Source organism: Oncorhynchus clarkii, chromosome 9 (genome assembly GCF_045791955.1).
Source record: "Oncorhynchus clarkii lewisi isolate Uvic-CL-2024 chromosome 9, UVic_Ocla_1.0, whole genome shotgun sequence".
Classification (NCBI taxonomy): domain Eukaryota; kingdom Metazoa; phylum Chordata; class Actinopteri; order Salmoniformes; family Salmonidae; genus Oncorhynchus; species Oncorhynchus clarkii.
Window position 1 is genome coordinate 64882909 of NC_092155.1, and position 26781 is coordinate 64909689.

General features: G+C 42.1%; 1 protein-coding gene across 2 annotated transcripts in view; it reads left to right on the forward strand.

The window, feature by feature from the left end:
* The window catches only part of LOC139416747 (pleckstrin homology domain-containing family G member 5-like), a 113267-nt gene that overhangs the window by 1280 nt on the left and 85206 nt on the right, over positions 1 to 26781 (forward strand). The window contains exon 1 of one of the 2 annotated variants that reach the window (XM_071165784.1): positions 22150 to 22952. The exons of the other annotated variant lie outside the window; for it this stretch is intronic. Within the exon in view, the coding sequence (XP_071021885.1) occupies positions 22832 to 22952 (121 nt within the window). The 5' untranslated portion in view covers positions 22150 to 22831. Of the gene's footprint in view, positions 1 to 22149; positions 22953 to 26781 lie in introns of those variants that run through there. 2 annotated transcript variants of the gene reach the window in all.

Genomic DNA, 26781 nt, shown 5'->3' on the forward strand with positions numbered 1-26781 from the left:
AGCAACTTGTGTGGCTGAAATAGCAGAATCCACAAATTTGAAGGGGTGTCAACATACTTTTTGTGTATTATATAGTGTATTATCCATCCTTTGGTCTCACACAGTGTCCTTGAACTCATATGGTATTTATGACAATCTTGGCCTCTATTCCCTTGTGGAATAATTTCCTTGGACTGATCTGGAGTCTTCCATTAGCCAATTTCATGTAAAGGATGATGTATTTAAGAGACTTGCACGTGAAGATAATTTTTTTCCAGGACTAGGCCTTACCTTTGTCTTGAAAACTGGCCCATAATGTCTGACTGTGTGTAGTGCTTACAGAGATTGCAATAAGTTGCTCGGAGAAGACATTATGTGGGCCGGACTCTGATGCAGAGCTTTGGCCAAGAGTTAAGGCAGGTAAACAAGAACATTGTCACCTTGACCTACAGCACCAAGTGTTTGCTTGACACAGTTCAGTCTGTGAGCTGACTAGATTACCAAGGCTGGCAAGCCAACACCTCCCCAAGTTGAAGACTGTCGTTGGCAAATGACCAGAGAACAAAATCATCACAGTTGGAGTCCTATGGGCAAATTATTTTGGTCTTGGACTTGAAAGCACCCAGATGATAAATCTGCTGAGAAACCACACTGTTGAAAGAGGAATCTGCATCTGGTTGTAGTAACCAGATTCAACAATGTTATTGATAGCATTTTTCAAACATTTTGCCTTGGCTTGCCAGCACACCTTCTCTCCAGCACACGTCAGAGGGAAGGGTAAACGTTGCACTGGACAGCATTCTTGACTTGAAATGTTTTTTTTTAGCTTTACTTAACTAGGCAAGTCAGTTAAGAACAAATTGTTATTTTCAATGACGGCTTAGGAACAGACAGTCTTGTCTACTAGATATTCTTTAATTAATTACAATTACAATTCTGCAACAAGCATTTTCACACAATACTGCAACGAGCAGTCCGCTAGTTATTCTGCAACAATGCCCTCTTTTACCCTTCATCTTATAGGATGTACAGCCAGTATATTATAGTCTCAGTAAGTGACTGGGTTTGAAGTTTTGTAGCCTAATTGGTTGAGTCTGGAAACCTTCAATGTTCCACGCCACCAGGTCTTAAGCCTCTGCTCTTAAACACACTGGTCTAATCTGGGAACAGATGTCTTGTCTGGGCTCTCTGTGCACAAGCACAACAAGAAGCCGCCTTCCTTATGGATAGAATTATGTACACATAGGCTACAGGATATTATGGACATAATTACAGCCATCATAATTCATGATACCTATGTGTGTAATTTACTGTAGTTTGTTTGACAAGTGAAGTCACCAGCAGTAGCTGGGTGTGGTTTTAGTGTATGATGTAGAGCCTGGAAGGTATGTTGGGAGGTTGTCAGAGTTCCATGCCATGGGTCTTTTCTTAGGTTATTTAAACTAGCGTGTCCCAAACTCAGTCCTGCTAACTCCAAGGGGTGCACATTTTGGTTTTTGCCCTAACACCAAATAGCTGATTCAATTAATCAAAACTTGAGGATGAGTTGATTATTTGAATCGGCTGTTAAGTGCTAGGGCAAAAACCTAAAAGTGCACCTGTTTGGGAAAGGCTGCTTTAAACACACAGCCTGGTTTAATCTTCTTTAGCCTGTTTTAATCTGGGTGCAGATTTCTGTCTGGTGTGTTTAGGGGTTCCTGGCTCCTGGCTCGTTTTGGTTTCAATATCCTCCTTTGGAGACATTCTACTTTTTCTTCTGTGATTTCCTTTTACTTTTCCTCCTTTTACTTTCCTGACACTTCCTGCCGCTGTGGTCTGCATCATCTTGTGGTGTTTGTTCAGTTTTTTTCTTTATCTCCTCTTCCATAGCAGGAAAGGATTGCCCCATGGGTAGGTGAGTGTGACTGTTTGAACTCATTGCTTTATCTTTGCATGATACCCATCTTTTCCAGAACGTGAAAAGTCTGTGACTACCATTGTGTCCATTTGTACTACTCAAGATCGGTCTGTGAAACTGCATGGAGAATGTTTTGACAGTTTAAAAAATATGTTTAGTTTGCCATCTAAGTACATGGACAGTTGCCCACTGTGGGAAAAACAATTTACAATTCGGTGTTGACTATTTCAGAACACAGATAAGATTGATACGACTGATGTAGCTTACCTACTATTGTGGCAAATGTGGCATGGTTTTACACTAGGGACCAACCAGCCCCTTACCTTGAGTCATGTGAACGTGTTCACATTCACAGCTGAATCGACAGATGAAGTCATGGCCATAAACCTGCTCTCACAGCTGGACGCTAACCCCCCCCCCCTCGATCGTTGCATATATTTTCCTATCATCCCTCATTCTTTTACAAAGTACTCTTTAAAACACATGGGAGGGAATGGCAACCAAAGCTGTTGTCCTGTCAGTGTTGTCAGGTCTCACCCTCACCCTGTCTTGCAGGTCTTATTAGCCTCGTTTTAGCTGGGCTGTTCTTCAGAGACCCAGACCTGTTGCTGGGGGATCTTGAGTTTGAGTTACAGGTGGCACAGAGACACTGCTTTTTACCCTCAGGGAGCTGGAGACACTCAACCTCTTTCAGTCAGCTGGGACATGTCATTTGCTAGCATCGACAAGACTATTGGGTTTTACGATGCAGTTATCAGACATTGCTCTAATCAGAGTGGACGGTATAGGCACATTTGAGGTCTATGAATTCAGTAATGGAATGATCTATCTCAATATAGAACAATATTGGAACGATTCAACTGAATGTGTGGATTGGATTCATGTAGGGCTTGTGCTGTCGTTCCAGCTAAACATTCTGTCTTCGTTTTGGTATTTTTTTTATTTCACCTTTTATTTAGTTGAGAACAAGTTATCATTTGCAACTGCGACCTGGTCAAGATGAAGCAAAGCAGTTTGACACATACAACAACAGTTACACATGGAATAAACAAACATACAATCAATAATACAGTAGCAAATCTATATACAACATGGGCAAATGAGGTAGGATAAGAGGGGTAGGCAATAAATAGGCCATGGTGGCAAAGTAATTACAATATAGCAATTAAACACTGGAATGGTAGAATGTGCAGAAGATGAATGTGCAAGTAGAGATTAGAGGTCGACCGATTATGATTTTTCAACGCCGATATCGATTATCGGAGGACCAAAAAAGCCGATATCGATTAATCGGCCAATTTTTTATTTATTTATTTGTAATAATGACAATTACAACAATACTGAATGAAGACTTATTTTAACTTAATATAATACATCAATAAAATAAATTTAGCTTTTCATTTAAATAATGAAACATGTTCAATTTGGTTTAAATAATGCAAAAACAAAGTGTTGGAGAAGAAAGTAAAAGTGCAATATGTGCCATGTAAGAAAGCTAACGTTTAAGTTCCTTGCTCAGAACATGAGGACATATGAAAGCTGGTGGTTCCTTTTAACATAAGTCTTCAATATTCCCAGGTAAGTTTTAGGTTGTAGTTATTATAGGACTATTTCCCTCTATACCATTTGTATTTCATTAACCTTTAACTATTGGATGTTCTTATAGGCACTTTAGTATTGCCAGGGGTCCAAAATGTTTATTATTATTTTTAATCTGAAAATCGGCGTCCAAAAATACAGATTTCCGATTGTTATGAAAACTTGAAATGTGCCTTAATTAATCGGCCATTCCGATTAGTCAGTCGACCTCTAGTAGAGATACTGGGGTGCAAAGGAGCAAGATAAATAAATACAGTATGGGGATGAGGTAGATTGGATGGGCTCTTTACAGATGAGCTATTTACAGGTGGAGTGATCTGTGAGCTGCTCTGACAGCTGGTGCTTAAAGCTAGTGTGGGAGGTAAGAGTCTCCAGCTTTAGTGATTTTGTAAAAATAAATTGCAGTTCGTTCTAATTCCAGGCAGCAGAGAACTGGAAGGCGAGGCGGCCAAAGGAAGAATTGGCTTTGGGGGTGACCAGTGAGATATACCTGCTGGAGTGCGTGCTACGGGTGGGTGCTGCTGTGGTGACCAGTGAGCTGAGGCGGGGCTGGGGCTTTACCTAGCAGAGACTTGTAGATGACATGGAGCCAGTGGGTTTGGCGACGAGTATGAAGTGAAGGCCAGCCAATGAGAGAGTACAGGTCGCAGTGGTGGGTTGTATATGGGGCTTTGGTGACAAAATGGATGGCACTGTGATAGACTGCATCCAATTTGTTGAGTATTGGAGTGTTGGAGGCTATTTTGTAAATGACATCGCCGAAGTCGAGGATCAGTTGGATAGTCAGTTTTACGAGGGTATGTTTGGCAGCATGAGTGAAGGATGCTTTGTTGTGAAATAGGAATGCCGATTCTAGATTTCATTTTGGATTGGAGATGTTTAATGTCAGTCTGGAAGGAGAGTTTACAGTCTAACCAGACACCTAGGTATTTGTAGTTGTCCACATATTCTAAGTCAGAACCGTCCAGAGTAGTGATGCTGGAAAGGCGGGCAGGTGCGGGCAGCGATCGGTTGAAGAGCATGCATTTAGTTTTACTTGCATTTCAGAGCAGTTGGAGGCCACGGAAGGGGAGTTGTATGGCATTGAAGCTCATCTGGAGGTTAGTTAACACGGTGTCCAAAGTAGGGCCAGAGGAATACAGAATGGTGTTGTCTGCGTAGAGGTGGATCAAAGAATCACCAGCAGCAAGAGCGACATCATTGATGTATACAGAGAAGCGAGTCGGCACGATAATTAAACCCTGTGGCACCCCCATAGAGACTGCCAGAGGTCCGGACAACAGGCCCTCAGATTTGCCATACTAAACTCTATCAGAGAAGTAGTTGGTGAACCAGGCGAGGTAGTCATTTGAGAAACCAAGGCAGTTGAGTCTGCTAATAAGAATGTTGTGATTGACTGTGTTGAAAGCCTTAGAAAGGCAGGGTAGAATTGATATATAGGTCTGTAGCAGTTTGGGCCTAGTGTCTCCCCCTTTGAAGAGGGGGATGACCACAGCAGCTTTCTAATCTATGGGAATCTCAGATGATACGAAAGAAAGGTTGAACAGGCTAGTAATAGGGATTGCAATCAATTCACATATGGTGTCCAGGAGAGGAACAGAGGATGAGGGTACGGCTAAAGGCTATCAGGACTGGTCGTTTAGTGCGTTCAGCAGGTTTCTGGGCGTGAGAGAATAGATTCAAGGTGTAATGTACAGACAGAGAAGTGGTAGGATGTGAGTACATTAGCGGTAAAACTAGGCATTGAGTAATGATAGAGATATTTAAACCAGGTGATCTCACCACATATGTGTGAGGTGAAACTAAATGTTAGGTTAAGGCATATTGAGCAGGGCTAGAGACTCTATAGTGAAATAAGACGATAATCACTAACCAGGACAGTAATGGACAGGGCATATTGATATTAGGGAGAGGCATGAGTAGCCGGGTGATCTGGCTGGAGATGCAGCGATTCAGACAGCTAGCAGGCCGGGGATAGCAAACTAGCAGAAGGGCCTTTGAGGGACGTCTCGACGCGTGCGGTGACGTCGACAGACAAGTCGTGATGGATAAGTTGGGTTCCGAGTAGAAGAGGGGTCCAAGTCCAATTGGCAAAATAGGTATAGTGGCCCAAGAAATTGGCGGAAGGATCTATACAGCTAACAGTCCAATATGCTCTAGACTAGAGGTCGACCGATTAATCGGAATGGCCGATTTAATTAGGGCCGATTTCAAGTTTTCATAATAATCGGAAATTGGTATGTTTGGGCGCCGATTTGCAGATAAAAAAATATAATAAATATATATATATATATATATATTTATAAATATACATACACACACACACCTTTTTATTTAACTAGGCAAGTCAGTTAAGAACACATTCTTATTTTCAATGATGGCCGTGGAACGGTGGGTTAACTGCCTTGTTCAGGGGCAGAACGACAGATTTTCACCTTGTCAGCTCGGGGGACCCGATCTTGCAACCTTACAGTTAACTAGTCCAATGCAATAACGACCTGCATCTCTCTCGTTGCACTCCACAAGGAGACTGCCTGTTACACGAATGCAGTAAGCCAAGGTAAGTTGCTAGCTAGCATTAAACTTATCTTATAAAAAACAATCAATCATAATCACTAGTTAACTACACATGGTTGATGATATTATCTAGCGTGTCCTGCGTTGCATATATTCTGACTGAGCATACAAGTATCTAAGTATCTGACTGAGCGGTGGTTGGGCAGAAGCAGGCGCGTTAACAGTCATTCAAACAGCACCTTCGTGCGTTTTGCCAGCAGCTCTTCGTTGTGCGTCAAGCATTGCGCTGTTTATGACTTCAAGCCTATCAACTCCCGAGATGAGGCTGGTGTAACCGAAGTGAAATGGCTAGCTAGTTAGCACGCGCTAATTGTTGTTGTGTTGCTGGTTCAAGCCCAGGGAGGAGCGAGGAGAGGGACGGAAGCTATACTGTTACACTGGCAATACTAAAGTGCCTATAAGAATATCCAATAGTCAAAGGTTAATGAAATACAAATGGTATAGAGGGAAATAGTCCTATAATAACTACAACCTAAAACTTCTTACCTGGGAATATTGAAGACTCATGTTAAAAGGAACCACCAGCTTTCATATTGTCTCATGTTCTGAGCAAGGAACTGAAACGTTAGCTTTCTTACATAGCACATATTGCACTTTTACTTTCTTCTCAATTACTTTGTTTTTGCATTATTTAAACCAAATTAAACATGTTTCATTATTTACTTGATGCTAAATTGATGTTATTGATGTATTATATTAAGTTAAAATAAGTCTTCATTCAGTATTGTTGTAATTGTCATTGTTACAAATAAATAAATAAAAATCGACCGATTAATCGATATCGGCTTTTTTGGTCCTCCAATAATCGGTATCGGTGTTGAAAAAAATCATAATCGGTGGACTTCTACTCTAGACAGCTAGCGAGCCTCGGCTATCAGATGGGCGTTCAGGGTGGGTCGCGATGTAGAGGCCAGTTGAGTACCCCCTCTTAGTCCAGTCGTGAAGGATCGGCGGGGTTCCGTGCCCCGTACCGGCAGTAGAAGGGGTCCGGGTATTGTAGCCCAGGAGTGGCTGATGGGCCTCTTTTAGCTAGCTGGGAGAAAGGGCCTAGCATGTGCTAGCTCCAGGCTAATTGTTGCTTGCTCCGGGACCGACGTTAGCCAGTACTTGGATAGCAGCTAGCTAGCTGCGAAGATCCAGGTAAAATTGTCCAGAGCTTGCAGTAGGAATCCGGGGATATGGAGAGAAAATAGGTCCGTTATGCTCTGGTTTGAGTCACGTTGTACAAACTGGCAAGAGCTTTCCGAGCTAAAGGTTAGCTGATGACTGCTAGCAGTGGTTAGCTGACTATTAGCTAGTGAGCTTGCTAGCTTCTGTTGGGGGATTCCAAATTCGAGGTGAATAATACTTTAGAAATAAACAGATCCGCATCACATTGGGGGAGGCGGGTTTCAGGAGAGTGTTTTAAAGTTGAGTTTTAGAGGAACAAAGACGTCTGACTGCTACGCCATCTTGGATTAATGGTGTATAGATTAGATGGTTTGATTTGGATTAAAGTTGTTTTAATTATGCAAAGTGGGTAATGGATTTCAAACTCGTCCAAGGTCATCGTGGTGACCTATTAATTGTAAACCACCGTTCTCCATGGTCTTGGAGGGAACCACACCCTGTTAAATTGGCCTTGTGGCTTCCCTGCTCTTCAGAACATAGTGGATAATTACAAGGGGATAACCTGAGCTCTGACACATGGTGCATCTTTAGGTTAGTAGACATTGGATGTAATGTTTATCTCAGTGTCCCTATATAAATAAAAACACACATACCACCCCATTCAAATGGCTGTTTATGAACATTAGAGCCCTAAGGCTGACAATAACCATATTTTGAGTAAGCGAATAAGTGTTTTGATTTCTGTGAGGATTTCAGAGAGTAGTCCCGCTGCACTTTCCGCTATGCCATTTAAATTAAAGGATTCTTTATATCAACAAGCTGAAGAAGGCAATACCAGTTGTTTGTCCCTCTTAACTGGTGGTTTAAGTATGGACTTTTAAATTGCATGTCTGATAGCAATTTTCTCCTCTGCGGGAAAGAACACACACAGTCAACCCCTTTTTTGCAGCACATGAGTAGCGGGTAGTTGATGTACTGTTGTTGGATTGGGATGAATGTGTCTTCAATAGATCTGTTTACAAATGGCTTGTCCTATAAATGTTTGAGAAGATGTAATAATTTTTGCCGATTTTGTTTGTGTAAGGGACATAGCCAACCCTTGCTCTCTATATTGTCTCTTGTGGAAAGGGCTTCCTTGCCAGCCTGTGCCAAGGCCTGTTGCATTGTTTCTGAACGGCACATGCTCATTTGACGTGAAAGCAGCACTAAGACCAGGGTGCAAAGTTTTCATCTGCATCACTATATCTGTGTTTGTAGTCAGTGGATGGGCTGCTGCGCTCTAAGCAGAGTCACTTGGCATGTTTGTGTTTGTATTTATTAGGGATCCCGGTTAGCTGCTGCCAAGGCAGTAGCTACTTTTCCTGGGGTCCAAACACATTAAGGCACTTACATTACATATAAAACGGTGCATCATATAACATTATTACACCACTACATATCTACAATGCAAAATGTGTAATACCACCTGACAGCGTCACAAAAACGATGCACACGCTTCAATGGGGAAGAAGTCTGTGTGTTGTGATTCTGACAGGTCAAATGGCTAGCACCAATGACAAGAAGCTGCCATGTGGGGAGTCGTAGGTGGCTAGTTTCAGCTAGTTTTATCTTATTCTTGATGCCATGTCTTGTTTTGACTAAAGTCAACGCTATGCTAAGATTCACTGAGAACTAGTGCTCATTGTAAAAATGTTGCATGAAATATAGTTTACGACATGTTGTCAACAAATATAGTTTACTACATGGTGTCAACAAATTTTGTTTACTACATGTTGTCAACAATCTAAGCCAACCCTGTCTATTTTGCCATATACAGTAGTTGCAAAAGTTTTGGTTTTGTTGCTAAACAACCAACCTGTCTATAGAAGGCAACACAGTCCTGTCTGCAAGTAGCAGTCTGAATACTTCCTCCTGAACGGACAGGATTCCCGTTTCTTACTGTGTGGTGGTTCAGCACCCTTTTTTTCTCTCTCAATCTGTCGGGAGTTTGGCTCATTTTTTGTCAGAACGTTAACTTAGGAGCGCATACAATTTTGTGTCAAACGAAAGCTGTCATATATTTTTTATTAGGGCATATACATTTTTCAACAATTGTGCATCTTAAAAGGTAGGAATAAGCTAAGGCTTTGATTTCTGATCAAATGGATAGAAAGGGGGTCTTAGAAAACATATAGCAGAACATGGCGTGGTAGAGGACCATGAGATAACATGTTAAACATGGTGTGGTAGAGGACCATGAGATAACATGTTAAACATGGTGTGGTAGAGGACCATGAGATAACATGTTAAACATGGTGTGGTAGAGGACCATGAGATAACATGTTAAACATGGTGTGGTAGAGGACCATGAGATAACATGTTAAACATGGCGTGGTAGAGGACCATGAGATAACATGTTAAACATGACGTGGTAGAGGACCATGAGATAACATGTTAAACATGACGTGGTAGAGGACCATGAGATAACATGTTAAACATGACGTGGTAGAGGACCATGAGAACATGTTAAACACACAGTTAATTAGAAATACATCAAAATTAGGGCTCGGTGATATGTCAAATTAATTAGATGAATTCAAATTTGTTTTTGTGCTATTCCAAATGCCTGTATTGTAAGAATCAAGTTAACAAAAATATATTCTCTCTCTCTCTCTCTCTCTCTCACTCTCTCTCACTCTCACTCTCACACTCACACTCACACTCACTCTCACTCTCACTCTCACACTCACTCTCACTCTCACTCTCACACTCACACTCACACTCACACTCACACTCACACTCACACTCACACTCACACTCACACTCACACTCACACTCACACTCACACTCACACTCACACTCACACTCACTCTCACTCTCACTCTCACTCTCACACTCTCACTCTCTCACTCTCTCACTCTCTCACTCACTCTCTCACTCACTCTCTCACTCTCTCACTCTCTCACTCTCTCACTCTCTCACTCACTCACTCACTCACTCACTCACTCACTCACTCACTCACTCACTCACTCACTCACTCACTCACTCACTCACTCACTCACTCACTCACTCACTCACTCACTCACTCACTCACTCACTCACACACACACACACACACACACAAAAAGCCCCTCACCCTGCCACTCACAACAACGAAGAGATCACTTCTTCCTCTCTGACAAGCGGTTTCAACTCGCTTTTTGCATTTGCCGTTTGGTCCAACAGAATCGGTCATATGGACACCGATACACATTGAGGCATTATTTTACTTTTAATAGAGAAGTTATCCGTAGAGCTCCGAGACAGAATTGTGTCGAGTCCTCGATCTGGGGAAGGGTACCAAAAAAATTCTGAAGCATTGAATGTCCCCAACAACACAGTGGCCTCGATCATTCTTAAATGGAAGAAGTTTGGAACCACAAGGACTCTTCCTAAAGCTGGCCGCCTGGCCAAACTGAACAATTGAGGGAGAAAGGCCTTAGTCAGGGAGGTGACCAAGAACCCAATGGTCACTCTGACAGAGTTCCTCTGTTGAGATGGGAGAACCTTCCAGAAGGACAACCATCTCTGCAGCACTCCACCAATCAGGCCTTTCTGGCAGAGTGGCCAGACGGAAGCCACTCCTCAGTAAAAAGGCACATGACAGCCCGCTTGGAGTTTGCCAAAAGGCACCTAAAGACTCTCAGACCATAAGAAACAAGATTCTCTGGTCTGATCAAAACAAGATTCAACTCTTTGGCCTGAATGCCAAGGGTCACATGTGGAGGAAACCTGGCACCATCCCTACGGTGAAGCATGGTGGTGGCAGCATCATGCTGTGGGGATGTTTTTCAGCAGCAGGGATTGTGAGACTAGTCAGGATCGAGGGAATGATGAACGGAGCAAAGTACAGAGGTCCTTAAACCTGCTCCAGAGCATTCAGGACTTCAGACTGGGACGAAGGTTCACCTTCCAACAGGACAACGACCCTAAGCACACAGCCAAGACAACGCAGGACTGGCTTTGAGATAAGTCTCTGAATGTCCTTGTAGTCCAGCCAGAGCCCAGTCGAACATCTCTGGAGAGATCTGAAAATATCTGTGCAGCAACGCTACCCATCCAACCTGAGAGCGTGAGAGGATCTGCAGAGAAGAATGGGAGAAACTCCCCAAATACAGTTGTCAAGATTGTAGAGTCATACCCAAGATGACTCGAGGCTGTAATTGCTGCCAATGGTGCTTCAACAAAGTACTGAGTAAAGGGTCTGAATACTTATTTAAATGTGATATTTCTGTTTTTATATTTATAAATTAGCGTGTGAACTTGTTTTTGCTTGGTCATTGTTTTTTTCTCCCCCCCTCATCGATCTACACACAATGTAATACGTTTCAGAATAAGGTTGTAATGTAACAAAATTTGGAAATAGTCAAGGGGTCTGAATACTTTCTGAAGCTAATGTGTAAGGAATTGTCAACTGGTTCCATTTCCGAGAAATAAGGTAGTCCTCATGATTTCAACATCTGAACAAAGTGGACGGGCTAGCATGCTGTTCAAACAGTTGGAGACAGACAAGTGTGTGTTCATAACAATTCATCTGTTCTACCTTGTTATCTAGCAAATGGATCCCAGTTGGCTAAACTTGAAATATAAAGATTAGCTGGCTCCTCACTAGAATGTGGGCTTGTGCTTGAGAGATTTGAGTTAATTTGTGTACATTTTCTTATAATGCCTGCTACAAAAAGTGAGTTATTATTAGTGAATGTGTATTATGCGTGGTTCAGGTTAAATACAAAAATAAAAATGCTTTTTCTTAGACTTAGATAACATTATTAAATTATTGGTGGGTCTTATGGTTGTGGAAGGGTATTTTTTATTTGTTTAAACTTGTATTATGACTGGGAAGTCATTCTGAGACCAGGGTCTTTTTTTACAGATGAGCCCTGCAGGAATACATTTAAATGCATACAATAAACAAAATGACAAACATTAAGAAAAAATTGACCCATTTATCAACAGAGGTTTCCGATCAGTACTCTGTACTGGTCCCCCTTGGTCAGTTCATATCCCCATAATCTAAAATGGCCTGGACAATTTCCTTCCTATTAACAAAAGTCAGACATCCTTTTATTTCTGTAAAATAAACCAACATTGAACTTCGACTTCATGAAATGACAGTTTATCATCAAGATATTTGTAGGAACTCGATCAATTTGTGTACCGTTCAAACTAGTCATTACAATTAATTGAAATCAGATTTATGGGGCCTTGGAAAAATGCATGCGTTTTGTTTGGATTTAACACTAACTTTAGATCCAATGGTGATCTCTAAAGTGCTTGAAAACCAGACTTCAAATGTGAAAAGGCTTTTCACAATTCCTGACATTTTATCTTAAAAATGACCTGTCCTAGGTCAGTTAGGATCACCACTTTATTTTAAGAATGTGATGTCAGAATAATAGTAGTGATTGATTTCAGCTTTTATTTCTTTCATCACATTCCCAGTGGGTCAGAAGTTTACATACACTCAATTAGTATTTGGTAGCATTGCCTTTAAATTGTTTAACTTGGGTTAAATGTTTCTGGGTAGCCTTCCACAAGCTTCCCACAATAAGTTCGGGGAATTTTAACTGAGACAGGTTTGTAAGGCCTCCTTGCTCACACACGCTTTTTCAGTTCTGCCCACAAATTTTCTATAGGATTGAGGTCAGGCCTTTGTGATGGCCACTCCAATACCTTGACTTTTCTGTCCTTAAGCCATTTTGCCACAACTTTGGAAGTATGCTTGGGGTCATTGTCCATTTGAAAGAACCATTTGCGACCAAGCTTTAACGTCCTGACTGGTCTTGAGATTTTGCTTCAATATATCCACATGAAGTAGGAAAATTATGATGCCATCTATTTTGTGAAGTGCACCAGTCCCTCCTGCAGCAAAGCACCCCCACAACATGATGCTGCCACCCCCGTGCTTCAAGGTTGGGATGGTGTTCTTTGGCTAGCAAGCCTCACCCTTTTTCTTCCAAACATAACAATGGTTATTATGGCCAAACAGTTCTATTTTTGTTTCATCAGACCAGAGAACATTTCTCCAAAAAGTACGATCTTTGTCCCCATGTGCAGTGGCAGACCGTAGTCTGGCTTTTTTATGGTGGTTTTGGAGCAGTGACTTCTTCCTTGCTGAGCGGCCTTTCAAATTATTTTACCGTTTTACTGTGGATATAGACACTTTTGTACCTGTTTCCTCCAGCATCTTCACAAGGTCTATTGCTGTTGTTCTGGGATTGATTTGCACTTTTTACACCAAAGTACGTTCATCTCTAGGAGACAGAACGGGTCTCCTTCCTGAGTGGTATGACGGCTGTGTGGTCCCATGGTGTTTATACTTGCGTACTATTGTTTGTACAGATGAACGTGGTACCTTCAGCCGTTTGGAAATTGCTCCCAAGGATGAACCCGACTTGTGAAGGTCTACAATTTTTTTTTCTGTGGTCTTGGCTGATTTCTTTTGATTTTCCCATGATGTCAAGCACATTTGCACATGCTGTATATATATTTTCCTACTGTATTATTGATTGTATGTTTGTTTATTCCATGTGTAACTCTGTGTTGTTGTATGTGTCAAACTGCTTTGCTTTATCTTGGCCAGGTCGCAGTTGCAAATGAGAACTTGTTCTCAACTAGCCTACCTGGTTAAATATAGGTGAAATAATTAAGAGGCACTGAGTTTGAAAGTAGGCCTTGAAATACATCCACAGGTACATCTCCAATTGACTCAAATGATGTCAATTAGCCTATCAGAAGCTTCTAAAGCCATGACATCATTTTCTGGAATTTTCCAAGCTATTTAAAGGCAAAGTCAGCTTAGTGTATGTAAACTGCTGACCCACTGGAATTGTGATGCAGTGAATTATAAGTGAAATAATCTGTCTAACAATTGTTGGAAAATTACTTGTCATGCACAAAGTAGATGTCTAGATGTCTAGTTTTTGTGGAGTTGTTGAAAAACGAGTTTTAATGACTCCAACCTAAGTCTATGTAAACTTCCGACTTCAACTGTAACAACATTCAACAACATACATAAACTGAACAAGTTCCACAGACATGTGACTAGCAGAAATAGAATAATGTGTCCCTAAACAAAGGGGGGTCCAAATCAAAAGTAACAGTCAGTATCTGGTGTGGCCACCAGCTGCATTAATTACTGCAGTGCATCTCCTCATGTACTGCACCAGATTTGCCAGTTATTGCTGTGAGATGCTACCCCACCCTTCCACCAAGGAACCTGCAAGTTCCTGGACATTTCTGGGGGGATTGGCCCTAGCCCTTACCCTTCGATCCAACAGGTCCCAGACGTGCTCAATGGGATTGAAATCCGGGCTCTTCACTGGCCATGGCAGAACGCTGACATTCCTGTCTTGCAGGAAATCGCACACAAGAACGAGCAGTATGGCTGGTGGCTTGTCATGCTGGAGGGTCATGTCAGGATGAGCCTGCAGGAAGGGTACCACATGAGGGAGGAGGATGTCTTTCCTATAACGCACAGCGTTGAGATGGCCTGCAATGACGACAAGCTCAGTCCGATGATGCTGTGACACACTGCACCAGACCATGACGGACCCTCCACCTGCAAATCGATCCTGCTCCAGAGTACAGGCTTCGGTGTAACGCTCATTCCTTTAACGATAAATGCGAATCCAACCATCACCCCTGGTGATACAAACGGCGACTCGTCAGTGAAGAGCACTTTTTGCCAGTCCTGTCTGGTCCAGCGACGGTGGGATTGTGCCCATAGGCAACGTTGTTACCGGTGAGGACCTGCCTTACAATAGGCCTACAAGCCTTCAGTCCAGCATCTCTCAGCCTATTGTGAACAGTCTGAGCACTGATGGAGTGATTGCTGTCCCCAGTCCACCTGGTCATGCTGCATCTCCAGTTTCAACTGTTCTGCCTGCGGCTATGGATCCATTTCCTGTTTACTGGACGTGCTACTTTGTCTCATAACTGTTTTTTTAAAACTCTCTAGATAGAGCAGGTGCAGTAGAGATTGTCTGAATGATCGGCTGTGAAAAGCCAACTGACATTTACTCCTGAGGTGCTGACCTGTTGCACCCACTACAACCACTGTGATTATTATTATCTGACCCTGCTGGTCATCTTGAGCATTTGAAAATCTAGGCCATGTTCTGTTATAATCTCCACCCGGCACAGCCAGAAGAGGACTGGCCACTGCTCATAGCCTGGTTCCCCTCTAGGTTTCTTCCTGGGTTCCGACCTTTCTAGGGAGTTTTTCCTAGCCACCATGTTTCTACACCTGCATTGCTTGCTGTTTGGGGTTTTAGGTTGGGTTTCTGTACAGCACTTTTTGAAATCAGCTGATTTATGAAGGGCATTATAAATTAATTTGATTGTGCGTTCCTGGTGTAACTCGGACAGTTGTTGTTGCCATCCTCTACCTGTACCGCAGGTGTGATGTTGGGAGCCAGGCCCAGCCAATCAGAATGAGTTTTTCCCCACTAAAGGGCTTTATTACAGACCAATACTCCTCATTTCCATCAGCTGTTCGGTTGGCTGGTCTGACGATCCTGCTGGTGAAGAAGCCGGCTGTGGAGGTCCTTGGCTGGCGTGTGGACACATGATCTGCAGTTGTGAGGCCGGTTGGAGGTACTGCCAAATTCTCTAAAACAACAAATTATAAATGCAGCATTTAAAGTGTTGGTTTCATGAGCTAAAATAAGATCCAAGAAATTTTCCATATGCACAAAAATAGTTTTTAGCTCAAATTTTGTGGACATTTGTTGGTTCGCAATTGGAAAAAATTGGTAGAAGTAGTATTCCTCCAGTAATGTGAAATCCATAGATTAGGGCCTAATTAATTCATTTCAATTGACTGATCTCCTTTATATGAACTAAATCAGTGAAATTGTTGCATGTTCTGTTACCAAATCGGTAACAGAGAATGGCAAAAAAATCAAACAATGATTGCAACTGAATTGGCTGCAATGGGAATTCATAGTAATCACAAACTAATCATTCTGAACCAAGCATGGACAGCACACTAAAGTAGAGTACAGTATGATTTGGGGTACTGAACAATACTTTACACAGGTGCTCCCTGTACTGAACTCTGCTGTGGTGTACTGTGATGTCCAAACTTGTGAAACAGACTTGTATGATTTGGTCTAGTCCGGACCAATCAAATCTGGTCTTGTTTGGGGCTGGAGCTCTTTAGAATAATAGCCAGTGTTGAGAATAATATCCTAACATATTACATTTTTCCCCCTGATGTATACCTGTTAACCTCTCTGGGATATGTGGGAAGCTAGCGTCCAACCTGGCCAAAAGCCAGTGAAAATGCAGAGCGCCAAATTCAAATGAATTACTATAAAAATCAAACTTTCATGAAACCACACATGTAAGATACCAAATTAAAGCAACACGTGTTGTGAATCCATCCAACATGTCAGATTTCAAAAAGGCTTTTCGGCGAAAGCAAACGATGCTATTATCTGTAAACAAAGAGAGGGAACATATTTCAACCCTACAGGTGCGACAACGCAGGAATAAAAATATAAATCATGCCTTACCTTTGACGAGATTCTTTTGTTGGCACTCCAATAAGTCCCATAAACATCACAAATGGTCCTTTTGTTCGATTAATTCCATCGATATATATCCAAAATGTCCATTTATTTGGTGCATCTGATCCAGAAAAACCCCCGGTTCCAACTTGCGCAATGTGACTACAAAACATTTCAAACTACTTTTGTAATACAACTTTAGGTATTTTTTTTAAAGTAAATAATCGATAAACTTGAAGACGGGATCTGTGTTCAATACAGGAAGAAAACAAACTGACGCTACCTTTCTGGTCACGCGCCTCTATCTAACAGTACACTTAAAGTGATCCTCGTTTTGAACAGGGCTACTTATCTTATCTTCTGGGGATGAGTAGCAGGCAGTTGAATTTGGGCATGCATTTCATCCGGACGTGAAAATACTGCCCTCTGTCACCAAGGAGTTAAGGATACATCACCATAAAGAGTGACATTCATTATGTATTTCTGTATAGTACAGATCAAGAACCCATGAGCGGCAAAGCGGCAGGTAGCCTAGCAGTTAGCGCATTGGGCCAGTGTCCAAAAGTTTGCTGGTTCGAATAGCAGATTTTCACAGTTGGCTCGGTCTGTGCCCTGGAGCAAGGCACTTAATCCTCATTTGCTCCAGGGGTGCCGTACTACTATGGCTGACCTTGTAAAACAACACATTTCACTGAACCTATCCAGTGTATGTAACAATAAAACATTGTCATTGTTACCGAGCGTTAATCCTCTTCACTTAACTGTAGTTCAATAACCAAAAGAGGATTTTTTAATATTTTTTTTAACAAGGTCTATTTTCTGACATCATTCTTTCTGCAGACATCTTTGAATCTTAATTCGGAGTATACAGTTGAAGTCAGAAGTTTACAAACACTTAGGTTGAAGTCGTTAAATCTCGTTTTTCAACCACTCCACAAATTTCTTGTTAACAAACTGGGTTGGGTAGGACATGACACAAGTGCATGACACAAGTAATTTTTCCAACAATTGTTTACAGATGGAATATTTCACAATTTACTGTATCACAATTCCAGTGGGTCAGAAGTTTACATACACTAAGTTGACTGTGCCTTTTTAAACAGCTTGGAAAGTTCCAGAAAATGATGTCATGGCTTTCTGTTAGGCTAATTGACATCATTTGAGTCAATTGGAGGTGTACCTGTGGATGTATTTCAAGGCCTACCTTCAAACTCAGTGCCTCTTTGCTTGGGAAAATCAAAAGAAATAAGCCCAAAAGATTATAGACCTCCACAAGTCTGGTTCATCCTTGGGAGCAATTTCCAAACGCCTGAAGGTACCACGTTCATCTGTACAAACAATAGTATGCAAGTATGAACACCATGGGTCCACGCAGGCATCATACCGCTCAGGACGGAGACGTGTTCTGTCTCCTAGAGATGAACGTACTTTGGTGCGAAATGTGCAAATCAATCCCAAAACAACAGCAAAGGACCTTGTGAAGATGCTGGAGGAAACCGGTACAAAAGTAACTATATCCACAGTGAAACAAATCCTATATCGACATAACCTGAAAGGCCACTCAGCAAGGAAGAGGCCACTGCTCCAAAACTGGCATAAAAAAGCCAGACTACAGTTTGCAACTGCCCATGAGGACAAAGATAGTACTTTTTTGGAGAAATGTCTTCTGGTCTGATGAAACAAAAATAGAACGGTTTGGCCATATCGACGATTGTTTTGTTTGGAGTAAAAAGGGGGAGGCTTGCAAGCTATAGAACAACATCCCAACCGTGAAGCACGGGGGTGGCAGCATGTTGTGGGGGTGCTTTGCTGCACTTCACAAAATAGATGGCATTATGCGGTAGGAAAATGATGGGGATATATTGAAGCAACATCTCAAGACATCAGTCAGGAAGTTAAAGCTTGGTCGCAAATGGGTCTTCCAAATGGACAATGACCCCAGGCATACTTCCAAAGTTGTGACCGAAAGGCTTACGGACAACAAAGTCAAGGTATTTGTGGCCATCAATCCTATAGAAAATGTGTGGGCAGAACTGAAAAAGCGTGTGCGAGCAAGGCGGCATCATAACCTGACTCAATTACACCAGCTCTGTCAGGAGGAATGAGCCAAAATTCACCCAACTTATTGTGGAAGGCTACCCAAAACGTTTGACCCAAGTTAAACAATTTAAAGGCCATGCTAACAAATACTAATTGAGTGTATGTAAACTTCTGACCCACTGGGAATGTGATGGATGAAATAAAAGCTGAAATAATTCATTCTCTCTATTATTCTGACATTTCACATTCTTAGTGGTGCTCCTAACTGACCTAAGACAGGGAATTTTTTTACTAGGATAAATGTCAGCAAATTGTGAAAAACTGAGTGTATTTGACTAAGGTGTATGTAAACTTCTGACTTCAACTGTATATTTAAACGTTTTTGGAAAATGTGGTCACAAACAGATTTGACTATCATTCTGTTACCAAACTTTAAATCTGCACTGTTTAAAAAAAAAGCTATGTACAGTGGAAATTAAGTAGTCCTTGTGCTTAGATTTCTATGTTTTACCTTGGGAATCAAGGATTTTTGTTTAAAAGTATGCCAAAGTAAAACACATTGGCGTCTCAGCTTCATTCTGTTACCATGGAATTGTCCGGAGGCTTTCCTGGCACTGCTCTTTGCAGCTGGGTAGTGTCGGGTTAATCCCTGTTTGATGGGCCACCTTTCTAAATATAACCCCAAACCACCTCCACGTGGGCACGCATAAGACCTTCGACTCGACTGCACTCCCTCTGTCAACACTCTTACTCACACACTTCGTCTCCGGTACACACACAGACACTCTCCCAGTTACCGTTTTGTACCCTCACTCAATCAAACACTCACTCCTCCTCAAACGCTCCATTTAATACTTCAAAGTATACTGAGGAAATAATTCATATAGACTATATAGCCTTCTGGTAGTTGGTAGGAGTGATTCCCCTGGATGAGCTACTTTACTGTAATGAAGGACATCCGGTGCAGTTGGCAGACCATCTTAGGTCATTCAATATTGTTTGTCAGCTACAAGACAACTGGACGGGCAGCATGATGACATGTCCTCTTTAAAAGACTGAAACATACACTACTTGACCCAAAAGTATGTGGACACTTGTCGAATGTCTCATTCCAAAATCATGGGCATGAATATGGAGTTGGTCCCCCCTTTGCTGCTGTAACAGCCTCCACTCTTTTGGGAAGGCTTTCCACTAGATGATGGAACATTGCTGAGAGAACTTGCTTCCATTCAGCCACGAGCAGTAGAGAGGACGGGCACAGATGTCGGGAGATTAGGCCTGGCTCGCAGTCGGCATTACAATTCATCCCAAAGGTGTTCGATGGGGTTGAGGTCAAGGCTATGTGCAGGCCAGTAAATTTCTTCCACACCGATTTCGACAAACCATTTCTGTATGGACCTCGCTTTGTGCACGGGGGTATTGTCATGCTGAAACAGGGAAGGGCCTTCCCCAAACTGTTGCCACAAAGTTGGAAGCACAGAATCGTCTAGAATGTCATTGTCTGCTGAAGCGTTAAGAATTCCCTTCACTGGAACTAAGGGGCAGCCCCACCTGATTTATTCCTTCTCCACCAAACTTTACAGTTTGCACTATGAATTGGGGCAAGTAGCGTTCTCCTAGCATCCGCCAAACCCAGATTAGTCTATCGGACTGCGAGATGAAGTGTGATTCATCACTCCATAAAATGTGTTTCCACTGCTTCCACTGAGTCCACTGGCGGCCAACATTACACCACTGCAGCTGACGCTTGGCATTGCGCATGGTGATTTTAGACTTATGTGCTGCACCCGGCGAACAGTTCTTGTGCCGACATTGCTTCTTGAGGCAGTTTGGAACTCGGTAGTGAGTGTTGCAACAAAGGACAGCCTATTTTTACGCGCTGCACACTTCAGCACGGGGCAGTCCTCTTCTGTGAGCTTGTGTGGTCTACCACTTCGCGGCTGAGCTTTTGTTGCTCCCAGAATTTTCCACTTCACAATAACACTTACAGTTGACCGGGGCAGCGCTAGCAGGGCGTGATTCATCACTCCATAAAATGTGTTTTACGAACTGACTTGTTGGAAAGGTGGCATCCTATGATGATTCCACATTGAAACGAAGAGCTCTGTGATTTAACGCAATTCTACTGCCAATGTTTGTCTATGGAGATTGCATGACTGTGTGTTTGATTTGTCTACACCTGTCAACAACGGGTGTGGCTGAAATAGCCAGATCAACTATATTGAAGTGTTGTCCTCATACTTGTGTGTGTATATGTAATGTATTTTAAGAGGTTAATGACTTGATTTGGGACATGATGATAGGGATGGGAGACTAATGCCTCTTGAGTTTTGTTCCCTTTTTCTGCATGAAGCGGATGGAAATAGACCTTTGTGCCGCAGCAGCCCCTAGTCCTCATGCTGTAGCCAATGACTGGTCTCTTCATTAAAAATCAAGCAGCAGTGCGCTCAAAGCTTTTCAAGATTATTACCATATGTCTGCCCAAAGCAGAGCGACAGAGCAGACGGGCTCCCATCTTACCCTCTAATTTCTCATTCCAAATTTGGATATTTTGGTTTTTGTGTGACATTGTCCCTCCCTTCCATGGCTAGCACAGTGTGTTCTCGCAGTATTTCTTTCTATTATAGATGTATAATAACAGTGAATCAACTGTTCATCAATGGTATGCCAATAGACTGATAACTTACTGGTCTGGTTTTAACCCATCCTCTGTTTGCAGAGCGGAAATGTTCTATTGCGTGTCTGTGGCCTCTTTACAAAAGAGCTTGGTTCTCCTACATCTGTCTTCTCTCTGGGAAACTGTTTCTCAATGTTTGTAATTTAATACTGTACCTCTGCAAAAATAGATGAACCCAGACATTAGACGTGTTGCATTCATAAAAACAATGAATCTTTCTGGAGACAAAGAGCAAGGCTCTAGCAAGCCCAGTTAATGCAGAAAAATGTCAGGCTTTTACAGTTTGCGCAAAACAAAGTTCTGCTCTCCATGTAGGAGTGAGTTTTTAAAAGAGATCTTTGTGTCAGTTAGAAAGCCATTGGCCCAGACTGCCAGTCCCAGCATGCATTGCAACTCACCTCTGTATGAATACATCACTTGTTTGATTGAGTGGGTTGAATGCCCCTCAATCGTCCACACATCCTACACGGGCTATGACACTCAACAGCTTGTCGCACAGAAGATGTTAGAAAGTTGAGAACTTTATCATTGATACATTTTAAATCTATGAGAGGATGCTGACAACATAGTTAGTTATTACTAGGTAGCAGTAACAAAGTACCTTGGGAAGACAACTGTGTGAGCGGTAATCAGGGTGTGTTTTGAACTCCTCAGGAGTAACTCAAATGAATGGCTTGGAAGAGGATGATGGAAGGGGACTTGACTTTGTTTGTATGCTTAACACTTTAACCCCGGGATGACCTAAGGAGCAACAGGAAGAGACGTTATCAAGACCATGGAAATTGTCTTTAGTTGATGGTTGTGGATTATGAACATCTGATGTCAGATTCTTCAAGGATTTTGAACTGGAGCACAGTTTACATTGAGAGTTTAGACCAGTCTTCTCCTGCTGGGTTGGATCTTCAATACAGATCCAGGAGGGCTCTGATAAATCAGGTGTCAGCCGTCTGTTTATTATTAGTGATATGAGTAACAGACTGTTCCAAACCAAGACGGTGGTTTGGTTTCCTCAGAGAGCTAATTGAAACCCAGTTAGAAGGACATATTGACTAATGTATGCCCAGTTGGACCTGAAGTGAGTAGCTCTGGCACATGGCTTGGAGAGAAGGTTCAAAGCAAGTGTTTAGTGGTTGAGCTGGATGAGGTAATATTGCCTAGTTTTGCAGGTGCAGTTTTTGAATGAAGTTGAATAAGCTATTGGCAGAGTGCAAGGGTTGGACTGCGTTGAGTTGGACTCTGGGTTTGATGTAGGTAAGATATATGTAGTTGTTGGTAGACTAATGCTTAATGTTGGTGTGTGGCATGAGGGTCAGTCTACTGCAGTGATCTGGGACAGAATTTGAAGGTTATTTACATAAGGTTGAGGTTGTTAAGATCCATGGTTAGGGTTGAGAGTGAGGGAGACACGGGTTGGTCACCATGTTCCTGTATTGGAAGAAGAGGGGGGCATATGAGCTCGAGACCCTCCCATCCTACATCATTGAGCAGGGGGAAGAACGCTACTCCTGGTCCTCATTTGACGTCATCCATGATCTTTGCGGTAAGCTTTAGGATCTATGAAACAGGTTAAGTAGTACACCAGATCTATTCAGGTGGCATGCTTAATTCCATTCAGACTGATATCCTAATATGTCACTGGCAGAGGGAATTTGATTCCATTGGAAGATGATCATAGTAACCGACTCGACGACGCCTAGCATTTGACATTTACAATTAGGCCTATGATGTTGTGTAATTTATCTGAATCAGCCACAATGTCATATGACACTAGCTAGGTTTCCATCCAATTGGTGACAGATTTTCATGCAAATATTTAAAAATATGCATAAAACAATATGCACATTTTCCCAACGGAATTGTTGCAGATAAAAGGCTGTGTGTGATGTAATGCACGTAAAAATAACTTTTGCAGTTCAACTAAATCGGTTTGAATCGCATTTAACTCTACATATGGTTTTGTTACAAAAACTGTTGCCGTTATATACAGTTGAAGTCGGAAGTTTACACACACCTTAGCCAGATACATTTAAACTCAATTTTTCACAATTCCTGACATTTAATCCTAGTAAAAATTCAGTTAGGATCACCACTTTATTTTAATAATGTGAAATGTCAGAATAATAGTAGAGATTTCTTTATTTCCGCTTATATTTCATTCATCACATTTCCAGTGGGTCAGAGGTTTACATGCACTCAATTAGTATTTGGTAGCATCGCCTTTCAATTGTTTAACTTGGGTCAAATGTTTCAGTAGCCAAAACGTCCCACAATAAGTTGGGTGAATTTTGGCCCAATCATCCTGACAGAGCTGGTGTAACTGTGTCAGGTTTGTAGGCCTCCTTGCTCGCACACGCCTTTTCAGTTCTGTCCATACACTTTCAATAGGATTGAGGTCAGGGCTTTGTGATGGCCACTCCAATACCTTGACTTTGTCCTTAAGCTATTTTGCCACATCTTAGGATGTATGCTTGGTGTCATTGTCCATTTGGAAGACCCATTTGTGACCAAGCTTTAACTTCATGATTGATGTCTTGAGATGTTGCTTTAGTATATCCACACAACTTTCCTGCCTCATGATGCCATCTATTTTGTGAAGTGCACCAGTCCCTCCTGCAGCAAATCACCCCCACAACATGATGCTGCCAACCCCGTGCTTCACGGGTGGGATGGTGTTCTTCGGCTTGTAAGCTGCCCCCTTTTTCCCCCAAACACAACGATGGTCATTATGGCCACAGTTCTATTTTTGTTTCATCAGACCAGAGGACATTTCTCCAAAAAGATCTTTGTCCCCATATGCAGTTGCAAACTGTAGACTGGCTTTTTTTTATGATGGTTTTTGGAGCAGTGGCTTCTTCCTTGCTGAGCGGCCTTTCAGGTTATGTCGATATAGGACTCATTTTTACTGTGGATATAGATTTTTTTTACCTTTTTCCTCCAGCATCTTCGCAAGGTCCATTGCTGTTGTTCTGGGATTGATTTGCACTTTTCGCACCAAAGTACGTTCATATCTTGGAAACAGAACGCGTCTCCGTCCTGAGCGGTATGACTGCTGCGTGGTCCCATGGTGTTTATACTTGTGTACTATCGTTTGTACAGATGAATGTGGTACCTTCAGGCATTTGGAAATTGCTCCCAAGGATGAACCAGACTTGTGGAGGTCTACAATTTTTTTTCTGAGGTCTTGGCTGATTTCTTTTGATTTTCCCATGATGTCTAGTGTAGAGGCACTGAGTTTGAAGGTAGGCCTTGAAATACAACCACAGGTACACAAATGTCAATTAGCCTATCAGAAGCTTCTAAAGCCATGAAAAATGACTTGTCATGCACAAAGTAGATACCTGAGTGACTTGCCAAAACTATAGTTTGTTAACAAAATATTTGTGGAGTGGTTGAAAAATGAGTTTTAATGACTCCAACCAAAGTGTATGTAAACTTCCGACTTCAACTGTTGCAACGGTACCCACTCTGTTCTTGGCACGCGCACTCTAGCAAACATCTCGCAGATACAGTGAGAGAAGGAGCCTACATGATGAGATTATTATGGATAAAGCAAGATTATTTTGACTTATCCAACGGCAGCTCAGGATCGCTCATTTTGTCACCAGAATAAGATCCTAGATATTTATTGGAAAGCAAGATTATTTTGACTTATCCAACGGCAGCTCAGGATCGCTCATTTTGTCACCAGAATAAGATCCTAGATATTTATTGGAAAGCAAGATTATTTTGACTTATCCAACGGCAGCTCAGGATCGCTCATTTTGTCACCAGAATAAGATCCTAGATATTTATTGGAAAGCATCAAGCTCATCACTGTGAAGTTCATCATAAATGATTTATTCTGTAGCCTAATGAACTGAATTCTTTCCTGAGTCGTAGTGGGAGGACCACACAACATATCGCGTGACTCCAAGTTTACTAAGATACAGTATAATGGTGGTTATATCAATTGTTGAGCATAAAGGCGTTTACAGCATAATTTATTTTAGACACAAAGATCCCACCATGTCGAATGTACAAATTGTCTATTGACAATTAAGAAATTGTACTGACATTTCCTGTTTCCATCAGCCCTGTCTTGACTTTTTTTCCCATGTGGGCTAATTCATCTGCATGAAATGGTTGGATGGGAACCTGGTTACAGATAGACTTGAATAATGAAATGTAGCCAGTTTCTCTGCGAGCAGATGGCAATGCGCTGCCGCATGGTTCACATACATCTGTGATCTTGGTCTCAGCATTTCAGCACCATCATGGAATCTTTTTTTCCCATTCACACTTCTTCTGTTCAGTCCGTGAAAAGCACTCGACATGACATAGAGAGCACCTCAAATGAGAGGAGCCGAGACCGGGATGGGAACAGCTGCTGCTGTGAAGAGAAAATATTTACCACTGAAGGAGGGAGTGCATAATATAGGCCTAGAAGTGCTTCTACTTTTTGAAGCTTGAAGCAGCACAGGCTTTCTGCTTTCCACCATCCGGTGCCCTCTATGCCATTAGTGAACGGGAAGTAATAACATTGGGCTGGAATGCTCTTATACAATCCTGCCAGGCCAGCAGTGTCTTGGAGGTCTGCCTGAGTCGCTGGGCAGCTTCAGGTGTCTGCAGGTCAGAGTAGACCTCCGTGTTCTAGAATGAGAAATGGAATGTCTGACTGCTACAGAGGGAACAGAAGGACAAGTCTTTCATCCCCACCCAGTCCCTGTAATTCAGCCTCAACTGAACTGCTCCTGAAAAAAAATATCCACTCTGCTGGGGGATAGGGTTGCTTGGGGCTAGTGGACTATTCTACCTGGATCCAAAAAGGGTTCTACAGACTATTTATGGTTTAGGTAGCTCTCTTTTTCTAAGAGTGGGGCAGGAGGTATAGGGCTGGGGGACTTGGAACATGCCTTTCCACCCACTCTCTCTGTGCTATTTTATCCCATAGCTCTTAAAGAAAATGCCCTGACACATGATCAGATCACATTATATAATCAACTGAAATTACCTATTGCTTTATGATGTTGCTCAGTCAGACATTAAGGCCCTCAAACCTTCTGCTTACGTAATGAATGATCCCCACATATCATCTTCAATATGGTTATAAGTGTAATACGGGGTGCACTTATACTCCTATGTAATGAATCCTCTTCAATATGGTTATAAGCGGGTGCACAAATACTCCCACCGTGGACACAATTATGCTTTCAGTTTTGTTACGTTTGGCACTTTGATGACATGTTTTAGACTTCTTGACTATGGCTTTTGCAACATTCGATTGAACTGTGAAACAATTGTCCTTTTTAGCTATGTAACTATGTTGTACACTGTTGTCCAGGCACAGCCTGAAACTCGCATAAAATTACTCATTGAAATAAAATCAGCTT